At 44.4% G+C, this 19,347-nt stretch overlaps 1 protein-coding gene across 4 annotated transcripts in view; it reads right to left on the bottom strand.

Annotated features, from left to right (window-relative positions):
- The window catches only part of LOC144500756 (phosphatidylinositol 5-phosphate 4-kinase type-2 beta-like), a 115,161-nt gene that overhangs the window by 28,638 nt on the left and 67,176 nt on the right, over window positions 1-19,347 (bottom strand). For all 4 annotated transcript variants that reach the window (XM_078224156.1, XM_078224153.1, XM_078224155.1 and 1 more), the window contains 2 exons: window positions 13,661-13,813; window positions 11,764-11,910 (listed from right to left, as the gene is read on the bottom strand). In XM_078224156.1, coding sequence (XP_078080282.1) covers window positions 11,764-11,910; window positions 13,661-13,813 — 300 coding nt within the window. The remainder of the gene's footprint in view (window positions 1-11,763; window positions 11,911-13,660; window positions 13,814-19,347) is intronic.

The raw sequence follows: 19,347 nt of genomic DNA, 5'->3' as shown, positions 1-19,347 counted from the left end.
ATAAGACTACAGAAGTGAGGAGCTTCACACAGTTAATATATGCATTTTTTGTATAAGAACATAAGAACTAGGAGCATGAGTAGGCCATCTGGTCCCTCGAGCCTGCTACACCATTCAATAAGATCATGGCTGATCTTTTCGTGGACTCAGCTCCACTTACCCGCCCGCTCACCATAACCCTCAATTCCTTTACTGTTCAAAAATTTATCTATCTTTGCCTTAAAAACATTCAATGAGGTAGCCTCAACTGGGCAGGGAATTCCACAGATTCACAACCCTTTGGGTGAAGAAGTTCCTCCTCAACTCAGTCCTAAATCTGCTTCCCCTTATTTTGAGGGCATGCCTCCTAGTTCTAGTTTCACCCGCCAGTGGAAACAACTTCCCTGCTTCTATCTTATCTATTCCTTTTATAATCATTTATGTTTCTATAAAATCCCCCTCCCTCATTCTTCTGAATTCCACTGAGTATAGACCCAGTCTACTCAGTCTCTGCTCATAAGCCAACCCTCTCAATTCCGGAATCAACCTAGTGAATCTCCTCTGCACCCCCTCCAGTGCCAGTATATCCTTTCTCAAGTAAGGAGACCAAAACTGTACACAGTACTCCAGGTGTGGCCTCACCAGCACCTTATACAGTATAGTTCAGTATCGTATTGAAATAATAAATAATAGAACATGTTGGTGTACATTTTACAGGTTGTGCACTGGAACACGAGTAGGACATTCAACGATTGTGTCGGGTCTGCCATTGAATTGCAACATGAATGATCTATGTCTCAAGCCCATTTACCTGCCTTTCTTCCATATCTCTCAATATTCTTATGTAGCACATATCTATCAATCTGTTTTAAAATTTCAATGAACCTCCAGCATTGTTATAATATACAATCTGCATTATATAGTCTTCACTTACTGGAAGTAAAACAGCTCAAGTACTGCATTTCTGTAAATGCAATTTGGATTTAAAAATTCTCATCCTAGTCTTTAAGTCCCTCTATGGCCTCACCCCTCCCTATCTCTGTAGCTTCCTTCAGTCTTCCAATCATCTAAGAAAACTGCATTCCTCCAACTTCAGGTACATCCCTGATTTTAATTATTCCACCCTTGTTTTCAGTGCCTAGGCCTTAAACTCTTCCACGTTCCTTCCATGACACGGTGTGGCACAGTGGTTAGCACTACTGCTTCATAGCGCCAGGGTCCCAGGTTCAATTCCGGCCTCAGGTCACTGTCTGTGCGGAGTCTGCACGTTCTCCCTATGTCTGCATGGGTTTCCTCCGGATGCTCCAGTTTCCTCCAACAGTCCAAAGATGTGCGGGTTAGCTTGATTGGCCTAGTGCGAAATTGATCCTAGTGTCAAGGGAATTGGTAGGGTAAATGCGTGGGCTTACGGGAATATGGCCTGGATGGGATTGTGGTTGGTGCAGACCCGATGGGCCGAATGGCCTCTTTCTGTAGTGTAGGGATTCTATGATGACCTTTACTGTCTCTCTTCTGTTCCTTAAAACTTGCCTCCTTGACCAAGCTTATGGTTACACTACTAATGTAGACTGATGTGGCTCGGTGTCAAATTCCGTTTGATTGCACTACTGTGACATTGTACTCTGTTAAAAAGCTATATAAATGCAATCAGTCACTGCTGTTATTGTATTGATGACTGTTAAGTGGACATCGAAACCAAGTCTGATCTCATCCTCATCCAACATCCACACATACACCTTGTGTCAGGGATCACTGGGTACCAATCAAGAGCAGAAACACCCTTGAATGATTTTTGCCCTCTCTAATCAAGTGCTTTGACCTCTTTTTAGGGCAAACCAAATAAACAAACTCAGATTAAGTCAGGACAAAGCAAAAGGGGCAGCTCCCCAAAAGGAGGGGGGAACAGCCCGAACAAAAAATCAAAGTACAAAGGAAACTTGAAAACATCAAATTAAAATGTGATTGTCAGGGTCAATAACGCACCCCAACCCCTGCGGTGCCCAACGGGCGCGGAAGGCATCAACCGTGCCCATGGACACCGCATGCTCCCTCGACAGGGACACCTGGCCGTGAACGTAGCCGCGGTAGAGGGGCAGACAGTCAGGATGGACGGCCCCCTCCATCGCCCGCTGCCTGGACCGGTAAATGGCGCGTTTCGCCAGGCCCAGGTTCACGAGGAGGTCGCCATCCCGACCCTCCCCTCTCCGCACCGGGTGTCCGTAGATCAGGAGCGTGGGACTTTTTTTTTTGGCCAGCAGCAGTGTCCCAATGCAAAGAACCAGGAGCGACCAGAGGAAAGGATTTTTTTACGCAGCGAGTGGATCTGTGGAACTCTTTGCCACAGAAGGCTGTGGAGGCCAGGTCATTGAGTGTCTTTAAGACAGAGGTAGATAGGTTCTTGATTAATAAGTGGATCAGAGTTATGGGGAAAAGGAAGGAGGATGGGGATGAGAAAAATATCAGCCGTGATTGAAGGGCGCAGCAGACTCGATGGGCCGAGTGGCCTAATTCTGCTCCTATGGCTTATGGTATTATGGAGTGTTTAGAATTCAGAATGCACTCCCTGATAGGGTGGTGGAAACAGGTTCAATAGAAGTTTTCAAAAGCTCTGACCAAGGGTCAGCCCTTCGAAACGTTGGCTCGATTCTCTTTCCACAGATACTGTTGGACCTGCTGAGTTTCTCCAGCATTTTCTGTTTTTGTTTCAAAAGTAAATACTTGAAGGAGAAATTAATTGCAGGGAGAGGCCCAAGGGGTGGAACTAAGCGGATGGCTCTTTGAAACATTTAACCCAGACTCCGGCTGAACGTCCTTCCTCTGTGCTGTTCCATTCTTCGATTCCACATTCTTCCAGCTTACGTCACAAGATACAGATCTCTTCAGGATTCAAATCTGGGACTAAGCAGTTTGTACAGCTCAGTATCACGCAGTGCAGTGTTTTCATTCAGAGACTTGGGGGCAGTTTGTGGGATTTTAATTTTTATTTATATAACAGAAGCACACACTTTCCAAGAATGTGCTTACATTTCTCTAAATTAAATTAAGTTATACTCTGTATTTAATAATTAATTACTCACTTGGTTCAATAATTTAATTACTCACCCCACTCCATAATTAGTTGACTTACTGCCAGCACTTAATTAATTTAATAACTTAATTTAAACACATCTATGCTGAACACATCATAATTCACCAGTAGTACGATAATTATATTTTTACTAACATTAAGGAGCCAAAAAAGTCCATAGATTAGCAAACATTTTCTCTGTGGCTGTTTGTGACAACATTCCAGCCAGCACACTTAAAATGTAATTTCAGCTGCGGTTTGTCCACTTACACTGTTAACTGCCATTCAATTGTGTGCCTGTGCTCATTAATAGGAGGTATGTCAATATTAGGAATAACACGAGTCAAATTAGAGTAAAGCGCCCTCTACTTTATCCCAATTACATGCAGTAACTGCACTTTCAATAGCATGTCCCCAGGAGAGAGTTCCCTGATGTCCTGGCCAATATTTACCTCTCAAATGACATAATTAAAACAGATTATCTGGTGGTTTATGTTTTTCGGAGCTCGCTGAGTACACACCAACTGCCATGTACGCACCGACTGCCATGTTTGCTACATCACAATGGTGACAAAACTTCAAAAAGGAGCTCACTGGCTTTGAGGCGTGCTGAGGCCTTGGGAATTGACCAGTGATAAACCTTTATAATCACCATTCAGGCTTCACTTTGGTCGAGTTAGTAAGATTACAGGAGCAGAATAAGGCCATTCGGCCCATTGATTCTGCTCCGCCATTCGATCATGGCTGATATGCTCCTCATCCCCATTTTCCTGCCTTCTCCCCATAACCTTTCAACTCACCAATTAAAAATCTGTCTAACTCCTCCTTAAATTTCCTCACTGTCCCAGCATGCACCACACTTTGGGGTAGCGAATTCCACAGATTCACGACCATAACTTTTTAAAACCTAAATTACATGTAGTTTTGCACTGATTGGCATCCAATCAGAGAGATGATTGGGAACTTTGGTGAGGTCAGATTAAATAATCTGTCGCAGTTCTTTTGATGGCTGCGAAAGCAGATTCTGGAGAAGCAAAGCCTAGCCCCAAGTGCCACGCAACTGAAGCTGTTCCTTGCAGTGATGTGGGATGATCTGCTGGCATCTGCCTTGGAGCCTCTGGGACCACATGTCGTGGTGGCAGCGAGCTCCTGCCCACAACTAACGTTGCCGTTTACATTGGTCATCAGCTAGAGTCTCTCACTTGTCATGATTGATGTTGAAGGCTTTCATGTCTCTGGTTTTGTGCAATGGAGCTGTCTGCATTAGGGACTGAGCTGGAAACCATACCCACTCATTCCATGTAGGATCAATAAAAATTAACAGGAAGCAAGACATGACCTACAGCTTAGCTGGATTCAAAGTCACGTCCCAGAGATGTGGACAGCACTCTAACACAGAGACAGAAGATGCTGGAAAATCTCAACAAGTCTGACAGCATCTGTGGAGAGAGAATAGAGTCAGCATCATTGCAAACGTTGGCTCTATTCTCTCTCTCTCCACAGATGCTGTCAGACCTGCTGAGAGTTTACAGCATTTTCTGCTTTTGCTCCAGATTCCAGCATCTGCAGCATTTTGCTTTTACTTTGTTCACTCCTTCCTCAAGACACAATTTCCTGGAAATGAGAGCCAGAACGCAGGGGCATAGAGCAAAGACCATAAGATATTGGAGCAGAATTAGACCATTCGGCCCATCGAGTCTGCTCCGCATTCAATCCACTGATATGATTCTCATCCCCATTATCCTACCTTTTCCCTGTAACCCTTGATCCCCTTATTAATCAAGAACCGATCTATCTCTGTCTTAAAGACACTCAATGACCTGGCCTCCACAGTCCTCTGTGGCAATGAGTTCTACAGATTCACCACCCTCTGGCTGAAGAAGTTCTTCTTCATCTCAGTTTTAAAGGAGCGTCCCTTCACTCTGAGATTGTGCCCTCGAGTTCCAGTGTCTCCCACTAGGGGAATCGTCCACTCTATCTAGGCCTCTCAGTATTCTGTAAGTTTCAATTAGATCTCCCCTCATCCTTCTAAACTCCATTGAATATAAACCCAGACTCCCCAACCGCTCCCCTAATGACAAACCCTTCATTCCTGGGATCATTCTTGTGAACCTCCTCTGGACCCACTCCAAGGCACTAACATCATTCCTTAGGTACGGGGCCCAAAACTGCTCACAATATTCCAAATAGAGGTCTGACCAGAGCCTTATACATCCTCAGCAGTACATCCCTACTCTTGTATTGTAGCTCTCTAGAAATGAATGCTAACAAAGATCTGAATTGTGATCTTAAATACCAGTATTGTGCTCCTGAAATTAATTTTGGTTCCAAAAGCTGGAATACGTTTGCAACATTTGACACCCGAGAGAGAGTTTGAGAGCATTTCACATTACTAGAATGCAACCAATGGCCACTAGAGCAATTGTCTGTGCTCCTATATTAAATGAGAGGCTATTTAAAGAGAACAGCAGCATTACAGACTCACCAAACCGTGGATCTGTGAATCTATTGAGGCCATCAGTCTCTGCAAGATAAATGTGGGGAGCTGACCCTCACATTTGTACTCATAGAGCTAACAGGTTTATAGATAGAAGCTTGGTCCCTTGCTGACTTTTTGCCCGAGCAATCCAAAATTAATCCTGCTGCATTCTTTGTCCCTAAAATCCTCTATTTTCCTGCACTTCAAATATCAATGCAGAGGCGGCACGGTGGCACAGTGTTTAACACTGCTGCCTCACAGCACCAGGGACCCGGGTTCAATTCCGACCTCGGGGCAGTCTCTGCGTGGAGTTTGCACGTTCTCCCCGTGTCTGCGTGGGTTTCCTCCGGGTACTCCGGTTTCCTCCCACAGTCGAAAGGTGTGCAGGTTAGGTTGACTGGCCATGCTAAATTGATCCTCATGTCAGGGGATTAACAGAGTAAATATGTGGGGTTACAGGACTAGAGCCTGGGTGGGATTGTGGTCAGTGTAGACTCGATGGGCCAAACGGCATCCATCTGCACTGTCAGGATTCTATGGTTTCTATTCCCACAATAGATGATATTGCCTCTGCTTCAACCACTCCATATTCCAATGATTCTTTCTATAAAGCAATTTCTCCTAACCACTCTTGTCATTCTAGGGCAGCACGGTGGCACAGTGGTTAGCACTGTTGCCTCACAGTGCCAGGTTTCAATTCCAACCTCGGGTGACGGTCTGTGTGGAGTTTGCGCATTTTCCCTGCGTCTGCGTGGGTTTCCTCCGGGTGCTCCAGTTTCCTCCCACTGTCCAAAGGTATGCAGGTTAGGTTGATTGGCCAGGCTAAATTGCCCCTTAATGTCAGGGGGACTAGTAGGGTGAATATGTGGGGTTACGGGGATAGGGCCTGGGTGGAATTATTGTCGGTGCAGGCTCGGTGGACCAAATGGCCTCCCTCTGCACTGTAGGGACTCTATGATTCCATGATAATTGATCTCTGAGCCACCAACGAGAGGGAATACTCTTTCCCTGTACACGCAATCAAAATTTTTAACTGATTATTTCATGGGATTTGGGTGTTGTGGGAAAGGCCAGCATTTGATGCCCATCCCCAATTGCCCTTAGCTCGGCCATTTGAGGTCAATCAAGAGTCAACCGCAATGCTGTGGATCTGGAGTCGCTTGGAGAACAGACCAGGTAAGGACGGCAGATTTTCTGCTTTAAAAGGAGATTTATGAACCAGATGGATTTCGACGACAATCATGGTCACCAGGCTAGCTTTCAGTTCCAGACATTATTAATTGGTTGAATTTAAACAGAATTTGAAGCCATGTTCCCATAACATTAGCCTGGGCTCTGGACGAATAGCCCAGATAATGGTGGCACATTACCATTGTGCCACCATCTCTCCCTCTCACCAACTTGAACATTTTATACGTAGGGCGGGTCAACTGTAGGGTCAATTAAATCATAATTCTGAGCTATTGCTGCTTTAAATTATTAATGGACACTGTGCCTTTACGATTACTAATAATCAGCTGGCTTTTGCCAAGGCCCCACTTGGTAGGTTTTCTTTTGGAAGGTCATGATGATAAATACCATCTCCACATCAAAGTTCACTTTGAAATTTGCTCTGACAATAGAAACTTAGGAAAGGAGCAAAGTATCCAGTTTTGCCACATTTAATCCTTTTCCAAGCCTGTTTATAGCACAGATTAAAAGGAATTAATTATACAGTTGAAAATTACAGGAACTATGTTTTATGGTTCATGTAGCACTTTCACAATGCTGCATGACTCACAGCACAGGCCAACATTCAACCGTGCCACCCACAGTTGTGATGAGCTTTAATCAGAGTGGGGGGGGGGGGGGGTGGGGGGGGGTGTTGGCAGGCAGACATTGACAATGAAGCAGGACTTTTTGTCTCAAAGAATGCTAACTTAAGTGAACGTTTTCCCTGTTCCCAGCATAATTCTTGGGGAGAGGGTGGGTGAGGAGTTTGCGTTCACTCCTGCCACTTTGAACACCACCTGGTCTCAAGCTACGAATTGGGGCATCTGTATGGGTAACTTGCTCACAATTCAACACTTCCTTTGTGCTCTCGAAATCTCAGCGACAAGACAAGGATATTCAAAAATAATGTGGTTGGCAATGAACTAAATTGGGTGCCTCTGGTTGCCATTTGTAAACACAGTAAGAAGTTTAACAACACCAGGTTAAAGTCCAACAGGTTTATTTGGTAGCAAAAGCCACACAAGCTTTCGGAGCTCTAAGCCCCTTCTTCAGGTGAGTGGGAATTCTGTTCACAAACAGAGCTTATAAAGACACAGACTCGATTTACACGAATAATGGTTGGAATGTGAATACTTACAACTAATCAAGTCTTTAAGAAACAAAACAATGTGAGTGGAGAGAGCATCAAGACAGGCTAAAAAGATGTGTATTGTCTCCAGACAAGACAGCCAGTGAAACTCTGCAGGTCCACGCAACTGTGGGAGTTACAAATAGTGTGACATGAACCCAATATCCCGGTTGAGGCCGTCCTCGTGTGTGCGGAACTTGGCTATCAGTTTCTGCTCAGCGACTCTGCGCTGTCGTGTGTCGCGAAGGCCGCCTTGGAGAACGCTTACCCGAATATCAGAGGCCGAATGCCCGTGACCGCTGAAGTGCTCCCCAACAGGAAGAGAACAGTCTTGCCTGGTGATTGTCGAGCGGTGTTCATTCATCCGTTGTCACAGGACCTGCAGAGTTTCACTGGCTGTCTTGTCTGGAGACAATGCGCATCTTTTTAGCCTGTCTTGATGCTCTCTCCACTCACATTGTTTCGTTTCTTAAAGACTTGATTAGTTGTAAGTATTCACATTCCAACCATTATTCGTGTAAATTGAGTCTGTGTCTTTATAAGCTCTGTTTGTGAACAGAATTCCCACTCACCTGAAGGGGCTTAGAGCTCCGAAAGCTTGTGTGGCTTTTGCTACCAAATAAACCTGTTGGACTTTAACCTGGTGTTGTTAAACTTCTTACTGTGTTCACCCCAGTCCAATGCCGGCATCTCCACATCATGCCATTTGTAAATCAGTGCATGATGAAGTGAACAAGCTGGTTTTATGTTTTTTTTATGAATAAAATCATAGAATGGTTACAGGACAGGAGGCCATTCATCCCTTTGTGTCTCTGCCAGCTGTCCTACTCCCCCACTTTTGCTCCATAGCTCTGGAGAGTTTCTCTCTTCAGATAATTAACCAATCTTCTTTCAAAAACCAACATTCAGTCTTTCTCCACCACAGTCTCAGGCAGTGCCTTCCAGATCCTAACCACGCAACCTGTAAGAAGGTTCTTCCAGGTCGCCATTGCTTCATTTGCCAATCAGCTTACATCGGTGTCCTGTGGTCCTTGATCTGTCCACCAATGGGAACAGTTTATCCGTATCTACTCTGTCCTCATGATTTTGAATACCTCCATCAAATCTCCTCTCAAACTTCTCATCTCCAAGCAGAGTATTATTTATTTAGGAGTGTCACAAGTAGGCTTACATTAACACTGCAATTAAGTTACTGTGAAAATCCCCGAGTCGCCACACTCTGGCGTTCGTGTGGGTACACTGAGGGAGAATTTAGCAAGGCCAATGCACCTAACCAGCACGTCTTTTGGACTGAGAGGGGAAACCGGAGCACCCGGAGGAAACCCACGCAGACGCGGGGAGAACATGCAGACTCCACACAGACAGTCACCCAAGCCGGGAATTGAACCCGGGGGTCCCTGGCGCTGTGAGGCAACAGTGCTAACCACTGTGCCACCATGCCGCCCACAATCCAGAGATGCAGTTAAGGAATTAAATACATCTGGAATAAAAGATAGTGGTAACTATGAAACTGCCAGATTGTGATCAAAGTCCATCTGGTTTACTAATGGCCTTTAAGGAAGGAAAGTGACTCAGTTTTCCTATATGTTCAGGCAAACTCAAAGCAACCTGGTTGACCTAAACCATTCAGTTGCGACAAAAATACAATCCACATGAAGTGCATTAGTTTAAAAAAAGGCAGCTCACCACCAACTCCTCAAGGACAGCTTGGGACGAGCAATAAATCCTGGCCTTGCCAGTGAATAGGAAAATAAACTGAGATTAAATCTGAACCTTGCTTGGTTATGGCTCAGCTATTCAGTTGATACACTTGGTGACCTACGATGAGAGGGGAGGGGGAGGTGGGGAGCTAGCTCTGAGTTTTAATCACAGTAAGAATTAGCAAGCAGATATCGAGAATAAGCAAAAGCTTGCTCATTTAACAGGAGTCATCATCGCCATTTAAACAATTGCTTCACCCACTAAGTGACTTCATGTGGGGAACAACGAGAAGAATTTTTTTCTGACTCACCAAAATAGCTTTCTATTCACGGCTGGAATTCTGAACGTTTCCTGTTAGCAGGGGCTGACCTGTAAATCAGTTCTGTGTTTTCGATATGAACGTTCTGCAGCTCGCACAAATGTTTGGCTCATATAAAAAATAAACCCAATTAACTTTGTCTTCAGGTACAAGACTTACAACTCCTTATCAGGAGACGGTTCCTTGTCCAAATGGCCATTGTTCATGAGTGAACCTCAGCAGTGAATATCAGTGAGACCAGTGCGTGCTGTCCCCAGTTGAGGTCCGCACATGTGAATTTCAAGCACGTCACCAGGGACAGATCAGGAGCAGGAAAACCGGCTGATTTTTTTTCTTGCACAGCTCCAGAGTACAAAAGGCAACACCCCTTTTGCCACCTTAGTTGAGATTAATCAGCTCAACAGTACCCACTAGGAAATCAATCCAAGATCTTCCTCGTGTGTCTGGGACTCATGATGCGCCAAACCATTGGAGAACAAAACTAAATTTTAAATGTTTCAATCGTGAATAGTTTTTTTTCTACTTTGCTGCAGTGCAAGCATGAATTTCATTGGGTAAGGAGGCTTTAGGTACTGTTAAGTTTATTTATTAGTGTCACAAGTAGGCTTACACTGCAATGAAGTTACTGTGAAAATCCCCTAGTCGCCACACTCCGGCACCTGTTCGGATACACTGAGGGAGAATTGAGCAAGACTAAAGTACCTAACCAACACGTCTTTCAGACTGTGGGAGAAAACCGGAGCACCCAGAGGAAACCCACACAAACACGGGGAGAACGCGCGGATCTGCACAGACAGTGACCCAAGCCGGGAATCGACTATAAAGGACTCATTGCCTTGCCTATAAAAAGATAGGAGAATACATCAAAGGGGCGAGAGCTAAATTTGAGAGTGGTAGTTAGAACTTGAAGCATTTTATGCAGAAAACCTCATCAGTCCCTCCACTCGGAATGTCCCACAGATGCAACAAAACCCACTTCTTGTCACCTGCATCCTTATCAATGCTTTATTAGCTCCTTGTGTCCCAGCAAACTGACTGCAAGATCCAGCATCCACAGTAAGTTGCTTTTATCCAGTGTTCTCACCCTGCAGTATAAATATCTCCCACTTTCTCTGCCTTTTAGCTTTGACAAAGGGTTGTCTGGACTCGAAACGTCAGCTCTTTTCTCTCCTTACAGATGCTGCCGGACCTGCTGAGATTTTCCTGCATTTTCTCTTTTGGTTTCAGATTCCAGAATCTGCAGTAATTTGCTTTTATTTATTGACTGCAAGATCCTCCTCCATTTTAAGTACCCCTATGTCCTTGTTAAGCCTTACATGACTGATCTTTCCCAGCCATATGCCCTTACTTGCACCTTTCACCTATTTGATATTAGACTACTTTTAGATTCCCATCTTTTTCTCTCTCTCCCATCATCAGAGGCAGTTCCTTGAGACATCAAGTCCCCTCCCTTTGGAGCATTCTCCCTATGGCACCTCATGTTACCCTTCTCACTGGCTTCAAAAACCTCCCAAAACTCACTCATTAATTGTACCTTCACTCTCCCCCGAATACTTTTTCCTGCTTTTCCTCCCTGTTCATTGTATACGATTTACATTTAAAGATACCTTTATGTGTGGAGAGCTATATAAATAATTTTTTGCAGATTATAGTTGCCTTTCCAACTCAAAATCCCACTCTCAGAATCATACAGTGCAGAAGAGGCCCTTCAGCCCATTGAGTCTGCACCGTCACATGTGAAACAACCCGACCTACCTCCCACCTAATCCAAATTAGCAGCACTTGGCCCACGACCACACTTGGTCTTACTGGATTTAGTAACAGAAACATGCAGAGAAACTCTGACGCAGGCAGCATGTTTCCTTCTGGGATATTACCTTCAGGTCGTACTTCCTGTGGACAGTGAGTCTGTGACTAAATACGTTTCTCGTTACAGTCATGTAGGTCTCCACTCCATCTACTGTTAGCCGGTACATGCCCAGAAATTGAGGAAGAAGTGTGTTGCCATGGCATTCCACAATATACTAGAAAAATTAAAAAGAAATGCTTTCACAAACAAAGCAAAGTCAAACACCAACATGCATGTTTTGTTATTTTCATTGCTATTAGTTTTAGTTGCCATTTAATCTCCTCCTCTACAGAAGGCACAAACACTTGTTGGGGGTATGGCTCCATAGGTGCTGGCCATTTTTCAAGATAGTTATTGAGCATCGATACATTGTTCAACCACAGAGGGCAATCACTGGTGAGCCCCATCCTGCTCTCACTTTCCAGCACAAACCACAACATTAGTAGCAAACCAGGTTGATTTTTTGTCTCATCTTCAGTCCAGCACAGTGAGAAATCTCTCAACACCACGTCGAAGTCCAACAGGTTTATTTGGTATCACGAGCTTTTGGAGCGCTGCTCCTTCATCAGGTGACTCACCTGATGAAGGAGCAGCGCTCCGAAAGCTCCTGATACCAAATAAACCTGTTGGACTTTAACCTGATCTTGTGAGATTTCTTCCTGTGCCCACCCCAGCCTAACACTGGAATCTCCACTTCAGTTCAGCGGTACTGAGTCCATCTACTGCCCCCAATTAACCCAGAAACTAACCCAGACCTTTCAGTCTGAATGGCCCAGCATAAAAATCAGTTAGTGCTTTTGCAAATTGGACCATTGGTAGAACCCCCATCTGTTGTCAATATTTAAATATTCTGATTTGAACTGACAAAATGTTCTGCATTTCTTAAGATTTATTAAATCCTGGTACGGGTAGCATGCTTTTCCCATCTAGGATGTTACCTTCAGGTCACATTTCCAGTGGGCAGTAAGTCTGTGAGTAACTACATTTCTCACGGATTATGGGGAGGCGATGGCCTAGTGGTATTATCACCAGACTGTTCATCCAGAAACTCAGCGAATGTTCTGAGGACCCGGGTTCGAATCCCGCCACAGAAGATGGTGGAATTTGAATTCAACAAAACACATCTGGAATTAAGAATCTACTGATGACCATGAAACCATTGTCAATTGTCAGAAAAACCCATCTGGTTCACTGATGTCCTTTAGGGAAGGAAATCTGCCGTCCTTACCTGGTCTGGCCTACATGTGACTCCAGGGCTACAGCCATCTGGTTGACTCTCAACTGCCCTCAGGAATGACCTAGCAAGCCACACAGTTCAAGGGCAACTCGGAATGGACAACAAATACTGGCCAACCAGCGACGTCCATGTCCCACAAATGAATTTTAAAAGAAAGTTGGCTTCATTATTCTTCATTCTGCCCACTTTCATTAACTCTGATTGGAACTCTGTATCAATGCAAGTTTCAGCATCCAAGATTCCAGCAGGCTGTCATTCATATCAAGGTAGCAGTCAAAGAGTTTTAGCTGATGGCTACTCCCTGACTAGTTTCAAACCAGTTTTAAGTACTTGATCAAATGTAAAGTGAAGCAAATTTGTAGACGTCTCTGTCAGACAGTCAGTGCAGACTCAATGGGCTGAATGGCCTCCTTCTGTACTGTAGGGATTCTATGGATTCTGAACCAGACAAAAACGACAGAAGTCCTCCCCTACCTCCCTACTGCGACATCTTATGATATCAAGATTGTAGTTATTGAAGTTTTAAATAAATTATCAACACATAATACATCAGAGCTCAAGCTATGGTCCTCTCGTCCTCATCACATCACCTGTACAATTTTAGCGTACTGTTTAATGCTTTGGAAATCCCAGATCCCAACCTTCATCACAATTAATAAAATCAAATGTAGTCTGCAACCAAACATACCTGATGGTATTTTTTTAAAATATTGTGCATCTCTGCTACGTCTTCACTAGTTATTGTTTTAATGACGAATCTTTTGTCATACGTGGTGAGGAACCGGGCTCCCATTCTATTCTGCGCATCGCTGTTTAGGGGGGCACTCCGTGTTACCGAGTTCTGAAAGGAAGAACAGATTTTAAGTACAAACTGCAGGAACACCTTCTGAACAAATGGCACGTGGATTAACATTACCCACTGTGAAATTTGGCATGTCCGCTACGACTCTCACCAGCTTTTACAAATGCGCCATAGAAAGCATCCTTTCTGGTTGTATCACAGCTTGGTATGGCTCCTGCTCTGTCCAAGACAGCAAGAAACTACAAAGGGTAGTGAACAAAGCCCATCAAGCAAACCAGCCTCCCATCCACTGACTCTATTGACACATCTCGCGGCACGGTGGCACAGTGGTTAGCACTGCTGCTTCACAGTTCCAGGGACCTGGGTTCGATTCCCGGCTTGGGTCACTGTCTGTGTGGAGTTTGCACATTCTCCTCGTGTCTGCGTGGGTTTCCTCCGGGTGTTCCGGTTTCCTCCCACAGTCCAAAGATGTGCGGGTTAGGTTGATTGGCCATGCTAAAAAATTGCCCTTAGTGTCCTGAGATGCGTAGGTTAGAGGGATTAGTGGGTAAAATATGTAGGGATATGGGGGTTGGGCCTGGGTGGGATTGCGGTCGGTGCAGACTCGATGGGCCGAATGGCCTCTTTCTGTACTGTAGGGATTCTATGATTTCTATGATCTCGCTGCCTCAGAAAAGCAGCCAGCATAATCAAGGACCCCATGCACCCCAGACATAATCTCTTCCACCTTCTTCCATCGGGAAAAAGTCACGTACCAACTGACTCAAGAACAGCTTCTTCCCTGCTGCCATCAGACTTTTGAATGGACCTACTTATACTCAGTTGATCTTTCTCTACACCCTAGCTATGACTGTAACACTACATTCTGCACTCTCTTCTTTCCTTCTCTATGAACGGTATGCTTTGTCTGTATGGCACGCAAGAAACAATACTTTTCACTGTATACTAATACCTGTGACAATAATAAATCAAATCAAAATCTCTTTATCCAGACAAGGGGAGATGATGATGATGTACGATTCACCCTGTTGCTCTCTCCATAGGTATTACCAGATCTGCTGAGCAGAAGAGGTATTTTCTGATTTTATTGAAAACAGTTGTTGCACGTTGGATGATCATTTTAGCATCAGAATGGTTACTGCACAGAAGGAAACTATTCGGCCATTGTGTATGGGTTCATCCTCTTCAATGCCTTCTTCCCCCCCCACACTGTGCCCACATCCCTTTATGGACCACTATGTTCCGATCAAGACTGATCACCACATCCCCTCCAGTTTTGTCAACAGGTGTAAATGCGTTGAAACTGAGGCTGTAAGCACGTACGTGTAAAGCTGTATAACACAGAGGCAAGAAGGTGACTAATCCTGAATTAACAATTTCGGACAACATTGCAACTCGAGGTGTAATTTTCCTCAATATCTTTAACTGGCCAGTTGGTACCAATAAAATCGACATGTCTATTGGGTAAAATACAATATTTATGTGTCTGAAACTTAGATATATGCTTGCCTAAGGTTGCAGCTTAGCAAAATGCAGATGGTGCACCGGGATATTAAACAGCAGGAAGTGTGCTCCGACCTGACTTAAGTAAGCCCTTGATCTCTAGTATTACAATGGGGGGGGGGTAGTTTTTAAAGTTTATTTATTAGTGTCACAAGTAAGGCTTACATTAACACTGCAATGAAGTTACTCTGAAAATCCCCTAGTCGCCACACTTCAGCGCCTGTTCGGGTACACGGAGGGAGAATTTAGCACGGCCAATACACCCTAACCAGCACGTCTTTCAGACTGTGGGAGGAAACCGAAGCATCCGGAGGGAACCCACGCAGACACGGGGAGAATGTGCAGACTCCGCACAGTCACCCAAGCCGGGAATCGAACCCGGGTCCCTGGCGCTGTGAGGCGATACAATTACATGCAAAAATGCGTCGGAATATCAGAAATCAAGAATAGGCCACATGTACCCTCAAGTCTGCTCTACCATTCACATGATCATGGTTGAACTTACACCTTGCTCCATTTTCAAGTCCTATCTCCATATCCCTCGATTTCCTGAGTGTTAAAAAATCTATCGATCTTTAGTCTTGAATAAACTCAATGACAGAACACCCATAGCTCTCTGGCTTGGGGAATTTTAAAAATTCACAATCCCACAAGTAATGAAGTTTCTTCTCACCCCATTCTTAAATAGCTGGGACCGTCATTCACAATTCCAGACCTTGCAGTCAGGGGAAATAGCCTCTCAGCATTTACCCTGACAAGCCCACTGTAACACAGGAGTGTGTGGCGGAGCCTAACTTCATATGTTGTTTTTTGTGAATGCTGTATGTTTAGACGTAAAATGGCAATCTCGCCAACCGCGAGCTTAATAAAGAACAAAGAAAATTACAGCACAGGAACAGGCCCTTCGGCCCTCCAAGTCTGCACCGACCATGCTGCCCGACTCAACTAAAACCCCCTCCCCTTCCGGGGACCATATCCCTCTATTCCCATCCTATTCATGTATTTGTCAAGACACTATTGTATCCGCTTCCACTACCTCCCCCGGCAGCGAGTTCCAGACACCCACCACCCTGTGTGTAAAAAATCTGCCTTGTACATCTCCTTTAAACCGTGCCCCTCGCACCTTAAACCTGTGCCCCCTAGTAATTGACTCTTCCACCCTGGGAAAAAGCATCTGATTATCTACTCTGTCCATGCCTCTCATAATCTTGTAGACTTCTATCAGGTCTCCCCTCAACCGCCGTCGTTCCAGTGAGAACAAACCAAGCTTCTCCAACCTCTCCTCATAGCTCCATACCAGGCAACATCCTGGTAAACCTTTTCTGTACCCCTAATATTGGGGTTCACTCAGTTTCTCCCTCTCTGATTTCTCCTCCCTAATTCGCTACCACTTTCCTTCAAATTAATGGCTGGTGTCTTCGATTTGAACATCTTGACTTATTTTTGCCCCAAGCTTCATGGTTAAAATGCATTTTCTCCTAAATGCCAGACTGGTACCAAAAAAACAGCACACCAAAAAGAAAAAGGAACAGAAACTCTTATATACACTGCCAACATACATATATTTTCTGCACTCCTTTGTGCTGGGAAACAATGGAGTGTTTATTCAGTCTACGGATCTGACATGCGTAACATAGTCCAATTACCAAGTTTTACAGTATACAGGCAGCTTGGCATTAATTAACAATTAAATGCCAGAACCTCCACAAAAGCTGCTCTCAAAATAGCAGCTTTGCCCAAGGCTGTTCCACTTTCATAATTTTAGAAACTCAATTAAGTTACTCAGCATTTTTGAGAAGCCTGGTTAGGAGTACATGCTGAGATAGGAACAAAGGCAGAAGGAGGCAGACTTACATTTATGAACCATTTTATCATGTCTCTCGGAAATGCCCCCAAGTGATTCACAATCAACAAGTTATTTTGAGGTTCAGTGACTACAGTTACGCAGGCAAACACAAACTCACTTTGAACATAAGATCCCACAAAGAACAACAAGATGAATACCCAGTTAATCAAGACCATTTTTGTGGTGTTTCTTTTCTATTCTTCATGGGATGCGGGCATTGTTAGCTGAGCCAGCATTTATTGCCCATCCCTTGAACTGAGTGGCTTGCTGGGCCATTTCAGAGGGCATTTAAGAGTCAACCACACTGCCGTGGATCTGGAGTCACATGAAGGCCAGACCAGGTAAGGACGGCAGATTTCCTTCCCTAAAGGACATTAGTAAACCAGATGGGTTTTTAACGACAATCGACAATAGTTTCGTGGTCATATTTTAATCCCAGATTTTTATTGAATTCAAATTTTAACATCTGCCATGGTGGGATTTGAACTGGGGTCCCCAGAGCATTACCCTGGGTTTCTGGATGACTAGTGCAGTGACAATACCACTAAGTCATTGTCCCACTAGTTTGGAGAACTCTCTCATGTTTTCTGCCATGAGATCCAAACAAGAACAGGCATAGGGTTTCAACGTCTCTTCCTGCAACAGCACAATGCTCTTTGGGTATCGCACTGGGGTGCCAACCTCGATGAGGAGGTCAAGTCCAGTAGTAGGATTTGAACCCATTGCTCGCAGACTCTCAAGAGCTGCTAGCAAATGAAGCCAAACTATCATGTAAAAGTAGTTGAAACATGACGTACAAAATAAGCATTCTTCCCGTTTAATCAGTACATTTTCAAATAGGCACAAATATCTGCTTTAATTTGAATTTTTTTAAGATCAGGAATGAGTGTTGCTGCCCCTTGGCAAGGCTGCTGATGTCACATTATGCAAATGAGCACCTGTATAATTTGAAATAAATTATGACTCGGGAACGAGCAAAGCTGGATTTGTGTCCTCGCTGTGCTGTCGGTGCGGGAAGTATCTGAATAGAATCAGTAAAAACCTCAGACACTGCTTCCACCAGTCACATGTTTGGACTATAAGGAAAGGCTGGATAGGCTGGGACTTTTTTCCCTGGAACGTAGGAGGATGAGAGGTGGACTTCTAGAGGTTTATAAAATCATGAGGGGCATTGATAAGGTGAATAGCCAAGATCTTTTCCCCAGGGTAGGGGAGTCCAAAACTAGAGGGCATCGGTTTCAGGTGGGAGGGGAAAGGTTTAAAGGGAACCTCGGGTACAACTTCTTCAAACAGAGGGTGGGTGCGGGTATGGAAGGAGTTGCCAGAGGAGCTGGTAGAGGCGGGTACAATTGCGACATTTAAAAGACGTTTGAACAGGTACATGGATGGGGAGAGTTTAGAGGGATATGGGCCAGTTTAGGAAACGTGGTTGGCATGGACGAGTTGGGCCAAAGGGCCTGCTTCCGTGCTGTCTAACTATGGCTCTAACCATGGCTTCATGAGCTCAAGTAAATACCTCCTTCCTTCCAGACTTGGCTCACAAGAATCCACAGCACTACAGTCCTTCTATCAGGAAGCTGCATTTTGTGTAGCAATGTTCAACAACACTACAAGCTAATGCATTCCATCTTTCATGTCAGCGGCGAGATGGATGAAAGCATTCAATAGGGACCCACTTCGGAAGATGGCCTTTTATAAGCCTGTATGAAAGCGCGTTTATAAAAGATGCTTTTTTAACATTTTAATGATTCTCCATTAAACCCTCGAGTACAAAAAGAGCCTTTCAGCTTTTAATAAGAAAGCTTCTCCTTCTAACACAAGACCTGCAGCAAATAAACCCTTTCTCTGAAAGCATCTGAAGATGAGTGGCACAAAGAATTTCAAAATCCAAGAATCAAAGAATATGTGCCAATTCATCCTGGTTTTGAACTATATTAAAACCATCACATTGTTTTTTTTTTACTCTGGTCCACAGGTCTCAGAGGGGTTTATAACAGAGTTATAAAACATTTTTTTTGTTTTTTTTGAATCCTGCACTAACCAGCCATAAATTTTGAATGTTTTAATTTCACTGATGGCAGCATTCCCTCTCTCAAAGTGTTACACAAGCAAGACTCTTCCAGTATGTTTATGAAGTGGCCATGAGGCCCAGAGGATCCCCGGAGCGCTTTACAAGCACCGCTTCACACTGCACTATCACCCTTTTGGTGTCAAATTCAAGTGG

This window comes from Mustelus asterias, chromosome 11 (genome assembly GCF_964213995.1).
Source record: "Mustelus asterias chromosome 11, sMusAst1.hap1.1, whole genome shotgun sequence".
NCBI classification, from domain to species: domain Eukaryota; kingdom Metazoa; phylum Chordata; class Chondrichthyes; order Carcharhiniformes; family Triakidae; genus Mustelus; species Mustelus asterias.
Note: the sequence above shows the minus strand (reverse complement) of the source record. Positions and strands in the feature narration are given on the sequence as shown.